Source organism: Bubalus bubalis, chromosome 1 (genome assembly GCF_019923935.1).
Source record: "Bubalus bubalis isolate 160015118507 breed Murrah chromosome 1, NDDB_SH_1, whole genome shotgun sequence".
In the NCBI taxonomy this organism is placed as follows: domain Eukaryota; kingdom Metazoa; phylum Chordata; class Mammalia; order Artiodactyla; family Bovidae; genus Bubalus; species Bubalus bubalis.
Window position 1 is genome coordinate 26,020,059 of NC_059157.1, and position 20,423 is coordinate 26,040,481.

A 20,423-nucleotide genomic window follows, 5' to 3' on the forward strand; every position below is an offset into this window, starting at 1 on the left:
AAAATGTAACTGAACAGGTGCTGATTTTTTTTTCCAGATCTGGCTGGTGTCAGAGCAAAGAGCTGGGAGCATCCAGGCAACAGTTTGGGTTTCAACGAACAAACCAAGCAGACAGTAGCTTGCAGACAAGGAAAAGTGCTAGGCACATGTGTTGAAGCACAAGAGAAAGCGGCTTATTTTGACAAATTATGCCCAGTTCTCCCATTAGAGCTTTCTTTCCTCAATAATCTGTCCCCTTAGGAAATTTCTGATAAGCACCTGCAAGGTAACCAAGAAGCCCCCCCACCCAGTGTAACAGTACAGAGAGAGCGTGTGCCAGACAAACCTGTGTGGAAAATAATAGTGCTTTTCCGAAACCCTGAAGGAAGTCGCAGATTCCGCAGCAACCCTTTGGCAGTCAGCCGGACGTGAATGGTGGACAAGGAGAACTTGGGAGACAACAACATGTCTTCAGAGCAGGTGGAAAAGAATATGTCACAGAAGAACCAGCTCCCACACGGGCTCTCACATACTGTCTTTTCCAACCCTGCACTCTTCTCCCAGGCCAAGAAGCAGACCGAGAGAAAACATGCCTACATGCCAGACGCTGCTTACCGCGCCCGCACAAAAGAAAAGCCCCAGAGCTATCCAAGTGCTTCTGGCTTCCGCTTCCACTGCCAGATGTTGCAGAAACAATGCTCTTCCTCTGAAGCAACTCCTCCTAGCAGCCCCAGCAGTCAGCAGCCTCTGAGTGACATCACACTGAACATGCTATGGGGTTGTTATGGTTTGCATCAGAGATGGTGAAGGGGAGGAGAAAGTGGGTGGTCTTAGGCGCTTTATATAACAACCAATAATGTCACCGGTTCGGTGATGGCTTGGAGGATCCTTAAGGGGAAACAACTACTTCGAGGCATGCCTAATACTTATTTAGTAATTATAAAGAATTAAGACTTCATTATAGTAGTCTGTATTCTGATTTTTTAAATTGTAATTATATCTATAATTTAAACTGTAATTATATATACACACACACACTAGTAGTAACACGGGGCATTTTTTCAGATATTTTACATAAACCTATATAGAAACCTAATACCTGAGACAAAAGTGTTCCCAGTTACAGTTTTAAATAAGATGCCTACTATAACATCTGATGCTAAGGTAGCACTGTAGGTCCATTGTATTTCTAAAAAAAAATCTTTTTACTGTATTAATGAGAGATTGAGGAAAGGTTAAAGTTCAACTTTACCACTCATATTCTGGAGACCTCACTAATAACCAACAATTAAAGTTTAATGCAATACCTCTATCAGATGTAATTTAATAGTTCCAGAGGAATAAAAAATTAGTCTGACAAGCAGTATTCTAAATTCCACTTACTGCTTGACTCATTGCACTTACAGAATATCAGGCGACCTCTCAAGAATAGTAGTGTTTTCAGATTAGGAACACCAGGAAAGTGAGATTATTGTGTATCAGTAAGAATTGAGATCTAGCAAATGTTTACTTGAGTAGAGTCCTTTGTAAAAAGTACATTAAAATATGATGGCAAAAACTAAAAGAAGTTGCAGGAGAAAGGCGTGGACATAAAAGAGAATTGCACCCGCAAAATGCTCACTTAGGTGAAGCTAATATTTTTAAACCAGGAAGAGCCCAAACTCTTGATAGATTTTAATTTTGAAAAGTATAAGAAAACAATATGTAAAAAAAAATGATCTATGCATGTTTCCTAGATTTCCAAGGCTTGATAACAGAAATGAATGTGGCTGTTGACCATAAATAACTAATAGATGCTATGAGAATGTTCAGGACACAGTTACTCTTTCAGAAATTCTCTAGAGTGTTCAGGGTGTGACGAGTGGAGGAGACAGGCAGGAAAGGAAATTCTGAGTAATTCCTCCTCCCTTTGCACTCACCCCACCCGCCCCCTCAACCCCCACCCAGCCTCTGTGGGCAAGCTACAACCTATTCATAAACAGACGAGGGGTCTTGTTAACCAAGGAATTAAAGTCTGGAAAAGCTACATTTAGGTATTGCTTCTTCACTTTATCACAGTTTTTATTAAAAAGCAAATTAATTTGCCACAACCAACTGTTCTTCCTGCTTCCCACCAAGAAAAAAACACTTGTAAAAACTAAGATTAAAAACCAGCATTAAAATTATAAATAGAAGACTAAACACTGATATTATTAAAAATAGACATGACACCACCCTCTTTCAATGTTTTTTGTTTTGTTTAGTTTTTTGTTAGTTAAGTAATAGTAAACTCTATCCTGGTTGAAAGGGAAATCTTTTAGCCCGGACTACTCTAAAAGAAGAAAATAGCAACATGCCATCAATTCGTTATATTTATTACAATGTCTGCTTGAACTACCCTAATCTACACCACATATATGAAAAGTTATGTTGCTAATGATCTTTCTAAACAGCAGAGCATGGCTCTCTGCTTCTCCCTGTGAGTGATGCCCTGTGGCCCTGGGAGGCTTGTGGTGTTTCCCATCCTCTGGGGAGCTCTTCCTTCAAAGGCAAAAAGCCCAAAGCCAAAAAACAGCACAGCTAGGAACTGTAAGAATAAAGAGAAGCAGTGCCAGTCAAAAGGAAAAGTCAAAAGTCAGAAGGAGTAGTTCCTGTTTCTACAGCAACGTGTACACACACACACACACACACACACACACACACACACAAAGGGAAAGACTAAGAACAGCTCAAGCAGGGTTTCTATTCACACACACACACACACACACACACACACACACAAAGGGAAAGACTAAGAACAGCTCAAGCAGGGTTTCTATTCTTTCCCAAACACAAGTCTGCCGCCTGGTGGCGGTTGAGCACAAGTGCACCAAAGCAAAAAGGCAGCCTTGACAATTGATAAACAGCCAACTCATACAATATGCTATGTGCCAGGCACACTCCTAAACGCTTTTTATGCATGCACTCTTTTAAATAATCAATCAGCAATAATTGCAGGGTTACAACAATTTTTATTTTATATATATAGATAGATAGATACACACACACTTCTAGGGGGTTGGGGAAGCACAGATTTTAAAACTGGTTCAGAAAGAGCAAATAATTTGATTACTTCTTTGATCAGTTACGTGTACACACACTGTCATTTCTGAATTTATACCAAATATAGAAATATAAGAAAGATAAGAAAGTGTTCATCTTTAATTATACAAAGTCTTAATTTAAGAGGAGGTAAGGAAAAATCTAAGGAACTTTTAGTACTTACATGAGAAAAATGTAATTAGTTATAAAAATTAAGAGTAAGATCACAGAGTCATTAAAATGAAGTTTTTTTTAAAAAAAAGTTTAAGTGGTAGAATAGCTTTATAAAAAGCCCATGATATTTCTATTAATGACACAAATAAAGAAAAATAATGAATAAAGAATTGTATAGAGTAACCCACTCCAGTACTCTTGCCTGGAAAATCCTATGGATGGAGGAGCCTGGTAGGCTGCAGTCCATGGGGTCGCTAAGAGTCGGACACGACTGAGCGACTTCACTTTCACTTTTCACTTTCATGCACTGGAGAAGGAAATGGCAACCCACTCCAGTGTTCTTGCCTGGAGAATTCCAGGGGCAGGAGAGCCTGGTGGGCTGACGTCTATGGGGTCACACAGAGTCGGACACGACTGAAGTGACTTATCAGCAGCAAGACTTTAAAAACTAAAGAAGGTATGTTATGGATGATAAAAGTGTTTGGCAGTCAATGTGTTACCCTGTCACAGTAGATTCAAACATCAAGAATCACAGATCTCACTGCAGTCTGTATAGAAGTGTGTGTGTTTCATTAGTGACTTGACATTAGAAAACAATGATGCTATGGTTCCAGCATAGGCTGTGCAGGGTTGCTCAGATGCTACGAAATACATCCAACTAGGACAGATTTATTTGTTATTGTTAATGATCATTAAGAATCTGGAGATTAATGTTTAACCAGGGATTCAAGCATCTCTATTCAACCAATCTTCCCAAGAACTCCAGCATGAGTATCAGTCTTAGCATTTATTATATTTCCTTCCTTTCCCTAACATAGCCCTAACTGCCAGATTTTCTTTATTTTTATATATGGCCCTTTTTAAGTTTAATTCTCCATTCCTTCCATAATATCTTCTTGCTTAGTAGTAAGAAGAAGGTCTATAAGACACACTCTATCAGAAAATTCACATGAAACGATTAGGAAGGGCTTCCCTGATGGCTCAGTGGTAAGAAATCTGCCTCTCAGTGCTGGTGGCACGGCTTGGACCTCTGATCAGGAAGATCCCACAACTAAGCCCGCGCGCCACAACTACTGAGCATGCGCCACAGCCCAGGCATCGCAACTCCGGAGTCCACGTGTCAGAGCTCCGGAGGCCTGCAGGCCCCAGAGCCGCTGCTCCGCAACAAGAGGAGCCACCACAATGAGAAGTCCGCGCAGCACAACCAGGGAGTAGCTCCCCGATCGCTGCAGCTGGAGAAAAGCTCGCTCGGTAACAGACCCAGTACAGCCAAAAGTGAATAGATAAATAAAATTCAATCTCCACCCAACCCATAAGATTGTAAATTCTCCAAGACTAGCAGCATTACCTTTTAGTGCTGGTCGCCCCAAATAAAAGCAACAATGTTTTATCCACATACAATGTGTGTTTTTAAAAACGAAGGGGAAAAGTGTGTTCAATGTAGAATTTTTAAAAAACTCAAATTATCTGTACATCATAGTGCTCTGTAGCCAGTTATTTTTAAACTTAAAATTTTCACTTAAAACTTAAAATTCTTTAAACCTTAAAATGTCAAACTTAAAATTATCATGTGAAAATGATAATGGCAATGATAATGCCATTATCACTCCATGGCATTAAATAATCCTCTATGTTACTATTTTAATGGCTTTAAAAATGTTATAGAAATGCCAGCGAACATAAACAATACCCACTGTTTAAATCATTCAGACTGTTTCCAATTTTTCCCCCTTTTAAACAGTTCTGAAAAGCAATAAATAAGTCAATCATTTTCCTAGAATCAGTTCTGATAAATGGAATGCTGAGGTAGAAGGCTTTTGTCACATGTCGTCAAAATGCCTCCATCCAGGAAGGGCTGCAGTAACTTATACCACCTCCCCCCACCCCTACAGTGATATGAATGAGACAATTAGTCCCCACTCATTTCACCAGCACTCTTAGAAATATAATATTTGTCACTGCTATATTTTAAATGGATAACCAACAAGGACCTATTGTATAGCACAGGGAACTCTGCTCAGAGTTAAGTGGCAGCCTGGATGTAGGGTTCAGGCAGTTTGGGGGAGAATGGACACATTGCATGTGTGGCTGAGTCCCCCTGCTGTTCACCTGAAACTATCACAACACTGTTAACTGGCTATGCTCCAATATAAAATAAAAAGTAAAAAAAAAAGATTGTAAACTTTTTCAATATTTCTTAGCCCTTTGTATTTCCTCTTTGTGTCTAATTCTTTTACCATTTTTTAGTGAAGTATAGTTGATTTGCCTGCAGTGTTATGTTAGTTTCAAGTGCATAACATAGTGATTTCACATTTTTATAAACTCCAGTTAAAACTATTATAAAATATTGGCTATATTCCCTGTGCTGTACATTACATCCTGGTACCTTACTTTATACATAATAGTTTGCATCTCTTAATCCCCTTCCCCAGTATTACCCCTCTTCCATACCCTCTCCCCACTGGTAACCACTAGTTTGTTCTCTGTATCTGTGAGTCTTGTTTCTGTTTTGTTTTGTGATGTTCATTATTTTTTAGATACCATAGTAATAGTGAAGTTGTTGAGTTGTGTCTGACTCTTTGCAACCCCATGGATTGTAGCCCGCCAGGCTCCTCCATCCGTGGTATTTTTCCAGGCAAGCATGCTGGAGTGGGTTGTTATTTCCTTCTCCAGGGGATCTTCCCGACCCAGGGATTGAACCTGGGTCTCCCACATTGCAGGCAGACTCTTTACCATCTGAGCCACCAGGAAAGACCTAAATACAGCACCCCGTATTCCCAGGCGGTCTCCCATCCAAGTACTAACCAGGCCTGGCACTACTTAGCTTCCGAGATCAGATGATATGGGACGTGTTCAGAATAGTATGTCCTTTTTTGTCTGACTTACTTCACAGCATTCTCCTGGTCCACCCATGTGGTTGGAAGTTCTTCATTTTTTATGGTTAAGTAATATTCCACACCCACACACACACCCACATCTTCTTTATCCATTCATCTGTTGATGGACACTTTGGCTGCTTCTATATCTTGGCAATTGTATATGGTGTTGCTATGAACATTGGGGCGCATGTATCTTTCCAAATTGGAGTTCTCATTATCTTTGGCTAAATAGGGACTTCCCTGGTGGCTCAGGCGGTAAAGCGTCTGTCTACAATGTGGGAGACCTGGGTTTGATCCCTGGGTCGGGAAGCTCCCCTGGAGAAGGTAATGGCAATCCACTCCAGTACCATTGCCTGGAAAATCCCAAGGACAGAGGAGCCTGGTAGGCTACAGTCCATGGGGTCGCAAAGAGTCGGACACGACTGAGAGACTTCACTTCACTTCACTTTGGCTAAATACCTAGGAATGGGACTGCTAAATCATATAGTTCTATTTTTAAAACATACTCCATATTCATAGCGCTGCACCAATCTACATTCCCACTGACAGCGCACCAGGGTTCCCTTTTCTTTACATCCTCACCAACGTTTACTATTTGTGGTCTTTTTGAGGATGGCCACTCTGACAGGTGCACGGTGGCATCTCACTGAGGTTTTGATTTGCGTTTCCCTGATGATCCGTTTACTTTCCCACGTGCAGTTGTCTGTACCCTGATTTGAAATGGCCTGAACTGGAGTAAACAGGTTGCTGATGTTGTCCCAGTTTGTGGTGTGACCCCTACTACTGTTTACAGTGGCTTTCGGTTGAGATATAATAGACATTGGTTTTAGGAGCACAATGTAACGATTCGGTATAAGCATAATCCTGTTTTTTGCTCTTCATAAATATTGTGGGGCTATTTTTTAAAAAAAACAAACAGAAGATTTGTGACAATCCCATGTTGAGCAATGCTATCGACATCATTTTTCCCCACAGCATTTGCGTATTTTATGTGTCTGTGTCACTGTGTGATACTTTTTGCAAAATTTCACACTTTTTGTTTTGTATTTTTAAATTAAGATACGTACCTTTTTTAGACATAATGCGGTTATCACGCAGTTAATACACTATGTGTGCTTAGTCGCTCAGTCGTGTCCGACTCTCTGCAACCCCATGGACTGTAGCCCACCAGGCTCCTCTATCCATGGGATTCTCCAGGCAAGAATACTGCAGTGGGTTGCCATGCCCTTCTCCAGGGGATCTTCCCAACCCAAGGATCGAACCCAGGTCTCCCACACTGCAGGTGGATTCTTTACAACTGAGCCATCAGGAAACCCCATGAATACTGGAGTGGATAGCTATCCCTTCTCCAGGGGATCTTCCTGACCCAGGAATTGAACCGGGGTCTCCTGCATTGCAAGCGGATTCTTTACCAGCTGAGCTTTAATGTAAACATTTATGCAATGGAAAACCAAAAATTAACGAGAATTACTTTACTGGGGTGGTCTGAAACTGAACCTGCGGTACTGCTGACGTATGCCTGTTATTTGTCAATATTGTGAAACAATCACAAGTCCAGTTACAGCTAACATCCATCTCCATGCCTAGAAAAATTTCTTTGACAAAAGCAAGGTTTAAACCTTTTGTTGTCATAATTAGAAATCCTTTCTTTCGTAGTGACATTCCTGGAAAGGTCTTTTCTGTAAAGTCTACTTTTCATGCTCGCATTCTGATGTTTGTTTAAAACTTCAGTCTGGAATATATTTGTATGTGGTGTGTGAATTAAGAATCTAGCTCCTGATAAACAGATGGTCCTTGTTCCAACAATCCATGCTTTCCCTGATTTGAATACCAAACTTCACACGTTCCTCAAACACCATCTGCCTTTTAAGTGGGAGAGGACAGTTATAATCATAAAACCACAGAGGAGGACAGCCTCACCCCTACTCTCAGTGAAAGAAACACTGGCCATGCTGGTGTCATCTCATCCGAGGAGGCGTGCGATTCTCAACCATCTCCCTACACTTGCAAGAGGGGGTACAGAGAGTGACCCGATCCTCCTGAGCTGGATTTAGTGAGGGGGGAGGTGGAAGGAGCATGCGTTTTCTACTTTCCCGGGCAGACTCCACGGCACCTGAAAGTGATGATCTTGTGTAAAATAATCAGAGAGCAGGATAAATACAACTCTGGTGCTCTGGCATCCCTAACAGCTTTAATGTGGGGTAGAACCACATAATAATAGTACCTGGTATGCATGGCATCATCCTTATAAACAGCAAACCAAGTTTTATTTAGAGTCAGTGTTGGTGAGAATCTTACAGCATCATCATCTTTAAATAAATGACAACAGCTAGACCCCAGGAGGGTGGTTCTTGACTTTCAGTGATTTTCCCTGCTTGCTTAAAGGACTTAAAATAATTCATTCTCCTGGAAAAGAGCTCTAATAGTAAGTCACTAGAATCATAAGAACAATGAAAAGGATTATCCTCGTCACTGTCTCCGAGCAGCTATCCTTTGAGAGCTTTTTATATAACAACTCTACATAAAATACATCTATACTGGGAAGTCCTCCCGAAATATGCTCGTGTCCCCAAGTGAGAAATCTGAGCCTTTGGAGACGCTTAGCAATGAACCCAAGATCAGGACACCAGGGGAATGCGGCAATCCCAGGGTGTCCATCAACAGTCAATGCTGGCCAAGTTCATTCTCTTTCTGCTCCTCTTCCTTTGCCCACGAGGTGATGGAGCTGTCTTTGATGTAACTGATGAAAGGTTGAAACTAAAACAGTGACACAAAACTTTCAACTACTAAACTAGTCAAATTAAAAAAAAAAAAATGGTGAAGCCGGTACTCTTTTATGTTGTCAGTTATGGGATACGAAGCTTTTGGAAAACAATTTGCTGAGCGAAGTGGTGACAAATATGCATGTGTTTTGATTTGTTTTTACTACTTACAAGAATCCATCACAGGGGACTTCCCTGGTGGCCCAGTGGTTGAGAATCTGCCTACCAATGAGGGGGACAGGGGTTCGATCCCTGGCCCAGGAACTTAGATCCCACATGCCACAGGGCAATCTCACATGTCACAACCATCGAGGCTGAGCTCTCTAGAGCTCGTGATCTGCAACAAGAAGCCACCGCAGCAAGAAACCCGTGCACCACAACCAGAGAGCGGCCCCGCTCGCTGCAGCTAAAGAAAGCCCAAGTGCAGCGACAAACACCCAGCACAGCCAATATACTAATTAACTAAAGAAAAGAATCTATCACAAAAACTTCCCTAACCTCTGAAGGTATTCGTTGTAGAGATGTTCATCACAGGATCATTTGTGAATGTGATATAGAAGTACCGCAAGTATACAAGAGGAGTAGTTAAATGCTGCTGCATATGTTAAATGTAATAGTCATTATAAGTGATTGCTTGTGTTAGATGACAGTAACGTCATCTACATTTTATTTCAAATCACAAATTTAAAAATACTAAAGGTGATTTCTAAACCTTTACAGGCTAAACATTTTAGAACTTCACAAACTGCTATAATTCAAGGCAAGTGATTACTGTACACAAATGAAAAGATATGAAGTTGCTCAGTTTTCATCTCTACCACAGTTTGTTGCTTTAAAAAAAGAAAACTATCTGAGAGCCATAAGATTTAATGTTCAGAGGAGCATGTCTGTATGCGGAGGCAATGTCTTCTGTACAATGTAAAAGATGACATTGTAAGCAGAACAGAAAGACGATGTGCTTTGCCATCACAGGCTTAGAGAGCAGGGAGAAGCCTTAGGGATCAATCATTTCAATTACACAGAAAAGAAAACTAGTATTAAGAGGTTACATGATCCATCAAAAAAGTCACTGCTGTTAGGACACTACTTCTGAGCATCTGGACTTCCCTGGTGGTTTAGATGGTAAAGAATCTGCCTGCAATGCGGGAGACCTGGGTTCAATTCCTGAGTCGGGAAGATCCTCTGGAGAAGGGAAAGGCTACCCACTCCAGTATTCCTGCCTGGAGAATTCCACGGACAGAGGGGCCTGGCGGGCTACAGTCCATGGGGTTGCAAAGAGTCGGATGTGACTGGGCAATAACACTTCACTTTCTCAGTTTCTAAGCTGCTCTTCCCAAAGCCAACACACTGTGCCTTTTCCTGAGCAGGCTCACCATAATACTCGGTCAGTTTTAAATAATGATAATCACTAACCACCAACAGAGAAGCCTGGAAAAGTCAAGTTTATGATTTTTGGAAAATACGTGTTCATACTCAAAATCTAGATTAAATCACAGTGCTGACCCCTTAAAATACAGCTTTTCCCACTGCAATTATTAGAGCAGGGTTAACTGAAGGCAGGCGTTCTCAAACTCTGTCCTATGCCCTATTTCTAATCCATGGTTTAGAGGCTTTGCCAGACAAAACCATGGTGTGATTTATACTGTCCATTTCTTTTCTCAGTCAGTTGTTAATCTGCCATTGTGATAACCTTCCCTATCAAGGGTCACTGTTACCTTAAGTGTCAGTGATAGGCTGTGGAAACAAGACATCCCAGTTCTCCCACAATGTGACAAGGGAAAATGCCTAACGCTAATAGTTTTTCTGCATGTAGAAATGAGATATATATTGAAGGGTTTTTTTTTTTTATTGCTATGCCTATGAAAACAAATATCCTTTACAATGCTTTATATTCTTATTTATTCTGGGCTGTGCTGGGTCTTCGTTACTGTGAGGGCTTTTCTCTCGTTGTGGGGAGCCGGGGCTACTCTGCTTGTGGCGTGTGGGCTTCTCACTGCGGTGGCTTCTCTTGGTACAGGCAATAGAGAGCGCGGGCTTCAGTGCTGCTGCTGCACGAGCTCAGGAGCTGCAGTTCCCAGAGCACAGGCTCAGTAGTTGTGGCACACAGGCTTAGTTGCTCCGTGGCACGTGGGATCTTTCCGACCAAAGGATCGAACCCGTGTCTCCTGCACTGACCACTGAGAATCTCCTGATTCTGTACCACTGAGCCACCAGGGAAGCCCTACAATACTTGATGTAATCACTGACTTGAGACGTAAATTAAGACTGCCTTTCCAAGCTGCACAGAGCAGGCATATTAGACTTGTTTAACTAGTTCCTTCACTGTGACCAGTATCAATAGCAGCTCCCAAAGCACAGAGATGTCACACAACAAATACTTCCCAAAAGAACTGCAAAATTTGTATTTTGAAAACTACCAAAAAGTTGTTGAAAGAAACGAAAGCAGACGTAACTAAAAGGGGGGGCCGCCCCATATTCATGAATCAAAATACTGAATATTGTCAAGCTGGCCAATGCTCCAGAAATGCATCTACAGATTCAATGCAATATCTATCAAAATCCTAACCAACTTCTTTACTGAAATAGACAAGCTGACACCAATGTTCACATGGAAATTCAAGAGACTCAGAACAGTCAAAATAATCTTGAAAAAAGCACAAGTTGAAGGATGTGCACTTTCTGATTTCAGAACTCTTCACACCACAGTAAGCAAGACAATGTGGTACTGACAAGGATCGGCACGTAGATCCATGTGCAACCCCATGGACTATAGCCTGTCAGGCTCCTCTGTCCATGGGATTCTCCAGGCAAGAATACTGGAGTGGGTTGCCATGCCCTCCTCCAAGGGATCTTCCCAACCCAGGGATCGAACCTGGGTCTCCAGCATTGCAGGCAGATTCTTTACCATCTGGGCCGCCACGGAAGCCTACGGGATAGCTTAGAGAGCCCAGAAACGAATCCTCATGTTCACAGCGAACCGTTTTCAACAAAGGTGCCAAGATAGTTCAGTGGAGGAAAGAGCAGCGTTTTCCACAAAAGGTGCTGGGACAGCTAGAAATCTACATACAAAAGAATTAAGTTGGATCCCCCTACTTCATATCATATACAGAAATTAACTCAAAGATGCATCAAAGTATAAGAGCTGAAAGTGTAAAATGCTCGGAAGAACACATGGGTATAGGTCTTCATGACCTTGTACAAGCAATAGCTTCTTAGACATAATACCAAATGGATAAGCAACATAAGAAGAAACATAGATAAACTGGATCTCATGAAAATTAAAAATGTGCCTCAAAGGGTGTTATCAAGAAAATGAAAAGACAGGGACATCCTGGTGGTACAGTGGTTAAGACTCCACACTCCCAACACAGGGGGTCCAGGTTTAATTCCTAGACAGAGAATTAGTTCCCATACATCATAACCAAGTCCTGGCACAGCCAAATAAATATTAAGAAAGAACGAAAGAAAGAAAATGAAAACACAACCTACAGAATGGGAGAAAATGATTTCACAAGATTTCATCTATGTGATAAGAGCCTAATATTCAGAATACACAAAGAACTCCTACACCTCAATAATAATAATACAAATAATTTTTAAATGGGCAAAGGACTTGAATAAGTGTTTCCCCAAAGAAGACATATGAATGGCTCATAAGCTTCTGAAAGATGCTCAACATCTGAGTAGCCATCAGGGAAATGCAAATTGAAACCACAATGAAATACCAGTTCATACCCACTAAAATAGGGCTTCCCTGGTATCTCAGATGGTAAAGAATCTGCCAGCAACGCAGGAGACCCGGGTTCAATCCCTGGGTTGGGAAGATCCCCTGGAGGAGGAAATGGCAATGCACTTGAGTATTCTTATCTGGAGAATCCCATGGACAGGATGGGGTCACAAATGGTCAGAGACAACTGAGCAACTAACACTAGATCTATACTAGACCCACGAGCTATAATAAAAATTAAAAAAAAAAGCGGACAAAAACATGTGTTCACACTACTGTATATAAAAGAGATAATTCATTCCTACTGTGTAGCACAGGGAACCCTACTCAATACTCGTTAATCACCTATATGGCAACAGAACCTAAGACAGAGTAGATATATGTATAACTGAATCACTTTGCTGTACAGCAGAAACTAACACAGCATTGTGAATCAACTGTAGTCTGATAAAAATGAGTTAAAAACAAACAAAAGCAAGTGTTGACAAAGATGTGGAAAAGCTCATGGAAACATAGAACAGAGCAGCCACTTTGGAAGACACTTGGGAAGTTTCCCAGTTAAACCCAGAATTATCACCTCGCTTTCAGATAAAAGTTATCTGATTTAACATGTAGTCATTCTGTAGCGTGTTGGGCTTCCCCGGTGGCTCAGGTGGTAAAGAATCCACCTGCAATATTTTATCTTCTAAATCCTAGGATGTGCTGAAAATTTAAAATGAAAGAAAATAAAAATCTCATTGTGTGCAGAAGAGTTTCCTTTGGGCTTTAAAAATTGGTTTGGTAAACATGTATGTTCAAACTTGGGCTCTTGGAAGCCTTTAGAATTTAAACTGCTCTGCGTGGCTGGGTCCTCTCTAGCTCTACAGTAAGTGAGAGCCTGTAACAGGTAAGCTTGTAACTTGCCTGCCTGCCTAAGCTGAGGAAACCAAGCATGCCTCAAGCATCAAGTTATTCCATATGTAAGGTTATCCATCCCATTTTCCTTAATATACAGTGGGTTGGGGTGAGCGGTGTCCACAAATTTATACCTCCTATTCAGGCTTTCCTCACTACATCATAGCCTTTAACTAGGAACCAGCAATGCGCCTTCCTAAAATTTATTGCAGTTGTGATTGTATATTTATTTGTGCAATCCTTAAACTTTCCTGGAACCTTTCTGAAGACAAAACCCTTACTCATTTGTGGCTCACCTTTATATCCTTAGCCCCAGCGCTATCATGAAGCATGATAATCTGTAATCAATGTGTCATAGTAATACCCTTCTGCCTCTGCTGTTTGATTTACTGTTGTAATCCTCAATGGACTCAGAAGCCATCAAACTGTCTTATAACCACATATTAAAGAGGAGAATTTAAGTAGTGGACAGGGACCTAACCAGCTATAGATAAAACATAGAAACTGTAATGCGTACAGTTTATAAAATCTTCTCTGGTTTCAAGAGACCAAGTTTTTTAAGTCCCAGTTGATGTTCAAAGGTTCAGAGACAGTCTTAGAGATAGGTGTTGATTTTTTTCCATAGAAGTGTGAAAAGGAAAAGAAAAATGTTAAGTGCTTGATACTATTAAACCTGATCACAAGATTATTTAACCATTAAAGACTATCCATTTTACAATCGCGTATTTCTTAGAAAAAGTATATTCTCCATATCTCCACATGTTGAATAATAAATATGCTCCACATTTGGAAAAAAAAAGCATTACTTAAAAAAGCAAATTATCTGTGATTAATAAAACATCCTTCTGCATCAGAAGGCTTAGCAACCATGTTCACCAAGTCTTAACCCTATGCCACCCAATGTCACAAGCAGTTATGTTTATGCCACAAAACAAAGTGTGTTTATAAGCAACTAGTGAAAAATCACTGTGAATACACTTAAGTACTTGATAATGTAACTGTACAAAATGATTCTTTTCCTCTATCTATATTTAAAGTGGTCACTTACCTGTATTCAAGGCTGTAAATAGACTTATTCTTGAAGGATCTAAAATATAAGAGAAATATTTGTAAGATACACATTTTACAGGAAATATTACACAATAAACCATTTTACAAATAAAGCTCCCCCTCTCAAGTATAAAAAGACATTCCAAATAAGATCAAAATGGTAGTTTAATGGTTTAATGGTGATATTATTCATTGTCATCAATTAAATATGTTAGGACAAATCACAGTTTTTTCTCAATTCAAGAACTGCTGAAATTCAAATTCAACAGTACTGAATTTACACATGTCTTACATACTTTATGCTATTCCACCACTTACAGAGCAGGAAAAGGGCCAGATTTTATGAAAGAAAGTCTCTTCCTTCAAATGGATATGATATAAAATTGTTAGCAGGGGAATTCTTTCACAATGTATATATGCATTAAATAAAATTTATTATAATTTTCATTGTCAATTATACACCCATAAAGCTGAAAAACAAATATAACCAGGAGTGGTGACAGGCACAGAGCTACAAAAGTCAGTCACGAGGAGATTATGAGCACGTTTTCCTGACATTATAGAGTCGTTTCTAGGGCAAAGCACCAGCAGATCAGTAAGAACAGTTGCCACATTCTATCCGTGGAATTTTACAGAGACGATAATCTCTTAAAATATGTGGCCATTGTAAATGGAAAGCATTGATTTCCACTCAAGTAAAACCTCTGTGATACAAAAGCTCATAAATTCAATAAAAGGGCATTTTAGAATACTGAGGTTCTCTGTTCTGTAAAGGTATCCGAGGAATCAAGCTATTCTAACTCTGCAAGTGGCCTTAGTCTCAAAGTTAGACATTTTCTTTCCAGGTACGTGATCTGTGTGTGCAGATCACGGGGCTTTATCATCCATCAATAAAAAACACAGATTTCATAAACTGATGTCATCCCAACAAGGGGTCTTTTGATGCCTCAGAAGTTAATTTAAGACCTTGGACAGATGAGAACCTGTTGGCACTTGGAAGAATCTTTCTGCCAGTATCTGTACCTATTCTCTCTTGAATTCAATAGAAAAGAAAAAATGTTGGTAAATACTAATAGGTAATCAGCCTCAAGTTACCACAGGAACCTTCACATACATACATCTCTCTCTCTCTCTCTCTCTTTCTCTCTCTCTCTCTCTCTCTCTTTCTCTCTCTCTCTCTCTCTCACACACACACACACACACACACACATGTTGAGAAGGATGCAGAGCAACAGACACACTGCTTTGAGAGACTAACACCTTTCTGGAATGTTATTTAATGACATAATAACAAGTTCCCAAAGATTCATACGGTTTAACTCAGTGATCCCTCTTGTAGGGAAACCTCATGGATGTAATTAGAATCTGAAGCAATGAACAATGTTCACCTTCAAAGATGTTCATCCCAGTAAAAGGTGCCACAGTGAAAATCAGAAATTGTGTTCAGGAACCACAGAATTAGAAAACAGGAGACACTTTCATAGTCATTTAAAATGAAGATGCTCTCATGACATACTACTAAATTAATAAAAAACAGCGCAGCACAAGAGAGTGTACATACCATGCTCTGAGTTTTCTTGAAACAAAAGGAAAATGATTACACATGCAAAAGAAATGAACAGGAGGAAATGGAGCGGTTCTTCGTGGTCGATGGGATGAAGGAGAACTGTGTAATTTTCTGTGTTTTTTAATCTCTCTAATATAAATATGCCTCACATACGACAGCTCAAGCTTCTCATTCACAATTATTCTTTCAGCTAAACAATCTTTCAGTTCACCAAATAACAACTGCTAATGTGCTTCAGCTCCACTGTGATAAAGCTGCAAGAGAACATTCCATATAAGCAGTGGTCCCCCAACCTTTCTGGCACCAGCGACTGGTTTCATAGAAGACAATTTTTCCATAGACCTGGGGGCAGGGTGGTGGGTTGTTGGGGGGTGGAGAGATGGTTTGGGGATGATTCAAGTGCATTACTTTTATTGTCTCTTTATCTCTATTATCATTACATCAGCTCCACCTCAGATCATCAGGCATTAGATTCCAGAGACTGGGGACCCCAGAAGTATATACCACTTATGTTGTAAACCTGAATATTAACCTTCATAGCTGCAGCAATTACAAAGTGAGTGATTCATAAAAGAGATAGATAAAGCGGTGAGGTGGCGGGGGTGAGGATAACATGGTTGGACCCAAAGTATGAAGTAAACTATGCATTTCTATGCCATTACTATAGATTGCCACTTTCACATAATTTAACTCTGGAAGTTTTATTTCTTATCACTTTATAGCTTTGCTCTATCTGCTGATTTCTGTATATCAAGTTTTAGCTACAGAACCAGCAGACTCTCAGAACAAGAAGAGCTTTTCTCAGTGTAAAATCTGTTATGGCTTTATTTCTCAGACTTTTTGTAAATAAAAGTCTGATATACCGTGAAGCTGTCAACATTTTAACCTCCTACAAGCCAAGGATTTGAAAAGCCTCATCTTCCTCTTCTCTTCACCAGGAGGTCCCATACCTTTTGGAGGAGTTTTCAGAAAGTGCGTGTGACCTCTGGGTACCAAGGGCTTCAGATATAGGGATGCTGAGGAGCCGTTTTGAAATGCTGGTTTTGGAGGTTTTTCCTCATATTTGATGACAGCGGCATTACCAGCTAGAATAGAACAGAAAAGTGCATTTCAGTTGACGGATAACCACAGTATGACTCTTCCGTGACCTGTCTGTCCCCCTTGAATTAGCAGGTGTTCACTAAGCACCTACACCACCTGCCAGTTGTTACTGGGTGGTGGGGATACAAAGACAGACAACAGGTAGTTCCTGTTCGCGGGGATGCAGGGTAAGACGTAACCAGGGTGATCATGCATCCTGGCACAGCCCAAGTTCATGCCTCAGGTCCAGGGAAGCTGTCATCCCACATGAAACCTGGGAAGTGTTTTGGTATCCTTGGGGGTTCTGGAACCAATCCCCCATGGTAGCGAGGGATGAGTATTATCCACAAGCTCATCTGTAGCTGTGAAGATGAGATCAGGTTCTGACCCTTCTCCGCTGCAGCAAGAAGCTAAAACTCCAACATCTGCCCTAGAACAAAGATGCCTAAGCCTCAGGGTTGAAACAGAAAATGGAATTCCACCTAAATAATAAAAGCATCTCCTGTATTCCATGCAAACCTTTCTTCTCTCACTCACACAGGAATTAACTCAGGGTTGGGGGCGAGGGGACGTTTCCAGGCGCTAAAGGAACTGAATAAAGGACTTTTGGAGCAAATTTGAGACTAGCCACCTGTGCTTAGACTGTGATGTAATTCTGAGTCCATGACAGTTAACTAGCAAAAGGAGGCTCCCGCAGAAGCAGACCTACACTACTTCCCAGGAAGAGGTCAGAGTGAAGGCAACCAAATACTCTATTCTAGGTCTGATATGTCAATGGGTCCTGGTAAGGATGTCTGCTATTTTGCTAGTCTCTGATTTTGCTTCTCTGTCTTCACTGGGACCCTAAAGGCAATTTTGGCATTATCAAAAGACAGTGACATTTGGAAACAAAAACACACCTTTAAAAAAATCAATAATTTGTAATTCGTTGATTGTCTACCAGAATGAAAATCTGAAACCACAGAGTAACCTGTAGACAAAGCCTTCAACAGATGCCTTGCTTACTTGTATTTCTTCTTTTGCACAGTAATGACTGGAGCCCCGGGCAATGAAAAACTAAGTATCTTTCAGTTACATGAGACAACTGGGTAGACTGTATGTTTATGTAGGTTCTCCCTAAATGAGAAATTTCTCTTCACATTTATAGCTTCCCACTGGATTGAAAAAAAATAACCCAATTCTTCTATTGTATCCTTAAGATTTATAAGGAGCAGGGGAAGAGGCAAGCGAAATGAAGGAGCAGGGTCTATTTCCTGTGCTCTGAATTCAAAATAAGAATGCATTTTCACACTGCATTTTTGGGAAAGGTGCACTGGGCCCTTAATGAGGTCCCATGAAACAGTGTTCCCGGCTCTGGTACGGTTGAGAGGACTATGGAAACTTTAGAAACATAAACAGCACCCCCATCACTTACTGCACTGTTTCTGGCTGAGTGTTATCTACATTTCAGAATCGCGCTAAGTGTCCAAAACCTTAAAGGAAAGGTTTGGAAACAATAGTATCGGCATGTAAAGATAACACAAAAAGCTGTTTCAGAGACTTGCCTGGGTGGCTCAGTGCTAAAAGTCCACCTGCCAAGGCAGGAGTCACAGGTTTGACCCCTGATCCAGGAAGATCCCACATTCTGCAGAGCAACTAAGTCTGTGCATCACCCTTCCTGAGCCTGTGCTCCGCAGCCTGAGAGCCACGACTCCTGAAGCCCACATGCCTGAAGCCTGTGCTCCTAACAAGAGAAGCCGCTGCACTGAGAAGCCTCCGAGGCCAAAACCAAACAGTAGACCCCACTCACTCCAACTAGAGAAAGCACCTGCGGTAACGAAGACCCAATGCAGCCAAAAATAACACATAAAATTACATATATCAAAAAGGCCGTTTCCAATTTTAGTAAGTGGTAATAAAAACAGAGAGAAGAGCAGCAGCAGTGACCTAATTAAGAGGGGGAGGGCATCAGTATGTCCTTATCATTCTGAAATTCTCCTCTTAGTTCTCCAGAAATGAATAATCTTTGAAAAAGTTCACTGTCCAGGAGCTCGGCTCCTGCAAGGAATTTTAACCGCACTGGCCTGGCCCTTGCTGAGAGGGTACCATGTTATACATAACACCCACGAGTGTAAACACAGCACTTGGCCCTTTTCTCTCCACATCTCAGAAGGGGGAAAAGAAATCAAAAGAAAAATACTCAGAAAGTTTTATAGTTTTTTCAATTCCCATAAAAGTTAACCTTTTTATCCATCTCCATACAAACCACCGGCATGTTTATGTCACCATATACTTACTGGGCTGGAGGTCTGATCATTCACAACCTGGTTTCCAGGCTTAATTTCCCCCTCTGCCAACCCAGAATGGACTTATTAATCATTTGTTTCAAAATAATTTTCAACACCCAATTCTAACCATCCAATTCCATTCTAATTATTAACACTTACAATCACAAAGGTCTTTATCACCAATCTTGATTCCTTTCTTCACTTCACACTTCTGCAAAGGGATGAGATGTCAACCCTATTAACTAATATTTATAAATTTGAAGACAGAAATTTTTGCCTAGGCTAAACTGTCCAGCTCTACAAGAGTCCTGAAGGATGTCACACTTGAACCTGGTGAAGACTTGCCATCACTTTGCCCTGATCAATGTCAAGTCCCCCCTACAGGGAGCCATCTGTTTGCTCTTCCTGTGCCCAGGTAACGCTTAATATCAGGCCCAATCTACATAGTCTTCCCTCCCGCTGACAAGTTTCTATTTCCTATCCTTTCCAATTCCCTTCTTCCCTAGAACGTGGAGACTGCTGCTGCTGCTAAGTCACTTCAGTCGTGTCCAACTCTGTGCGACCCCATAGACGGCAGCCCACCAAGCTCCCCTGTCCCTGGGATTCTCCAGGCAAGAACACTGGAGTGGGTTGCCATTTCCTTCTCCAATGCATGAGAGTGAAAAGTTAAAGTGAAGTCGCTTAGTCGTGTCCGACCCTCAGCGACACCATGGACTGCAGCCCACCAGGCTCCTCCGTCCATGGGATTTTCCAGGCAAGAGTACTGGAGTGGGGTGCCATAGAGTTTTCCAAAGCTGACAGGGAGCTAACGTAAATGTTAAACACTAAAGATCTGACTACTATAAAATTCAACATAATTTTTTAAAGAACCGATGGGGAGTGACTTCATAGTCTTAAAGAAATAGAACCAAAGTGTCATAGAGCATGTCTTTTAGAATTTCATATAAAATGGATATTGGGTTTCAATCATCATTTCCACCTACA

At 40.9% G+C, this 20,423-nt stretch overlaps 1 protein-coding gene across 7 annotated transcripts in view; it reads right to left on the reverse strand.

Moving 5' to 3' along the window:
* The window catches only part of MTUS1 (microtubule associated scaffold protein 1), a 188,243-nt gene that overhangs the window by 65,602 nt on the left and 102,218 nt on the right, over window positions 1–20,423 (reverse strand). For 6 of the 7 annotated variants that reach the window (XM_006080146.4, XM_006080147.4, XM_025279382.3 and 3 more), the window contains 2 exons: window positions 17,043–17,177; window positions 14,524–14,562 (listed from right to left, as the gene is read on the reverse strand). In XM_006080146.4, the coding sequence (XP_006080208.4) occupies window positions 14,524–14,562; window positions 17,043–17,177 (174 nt within the window). Of the gene's footprint in view, window positions 1–325; window positions 965–14,523; window positions 14,563–17,042; window positions 17,178–20,423 lie in introns of those variants that run through there. The other variant, XM_006080150.4, reaches the window with a different exon arrangement.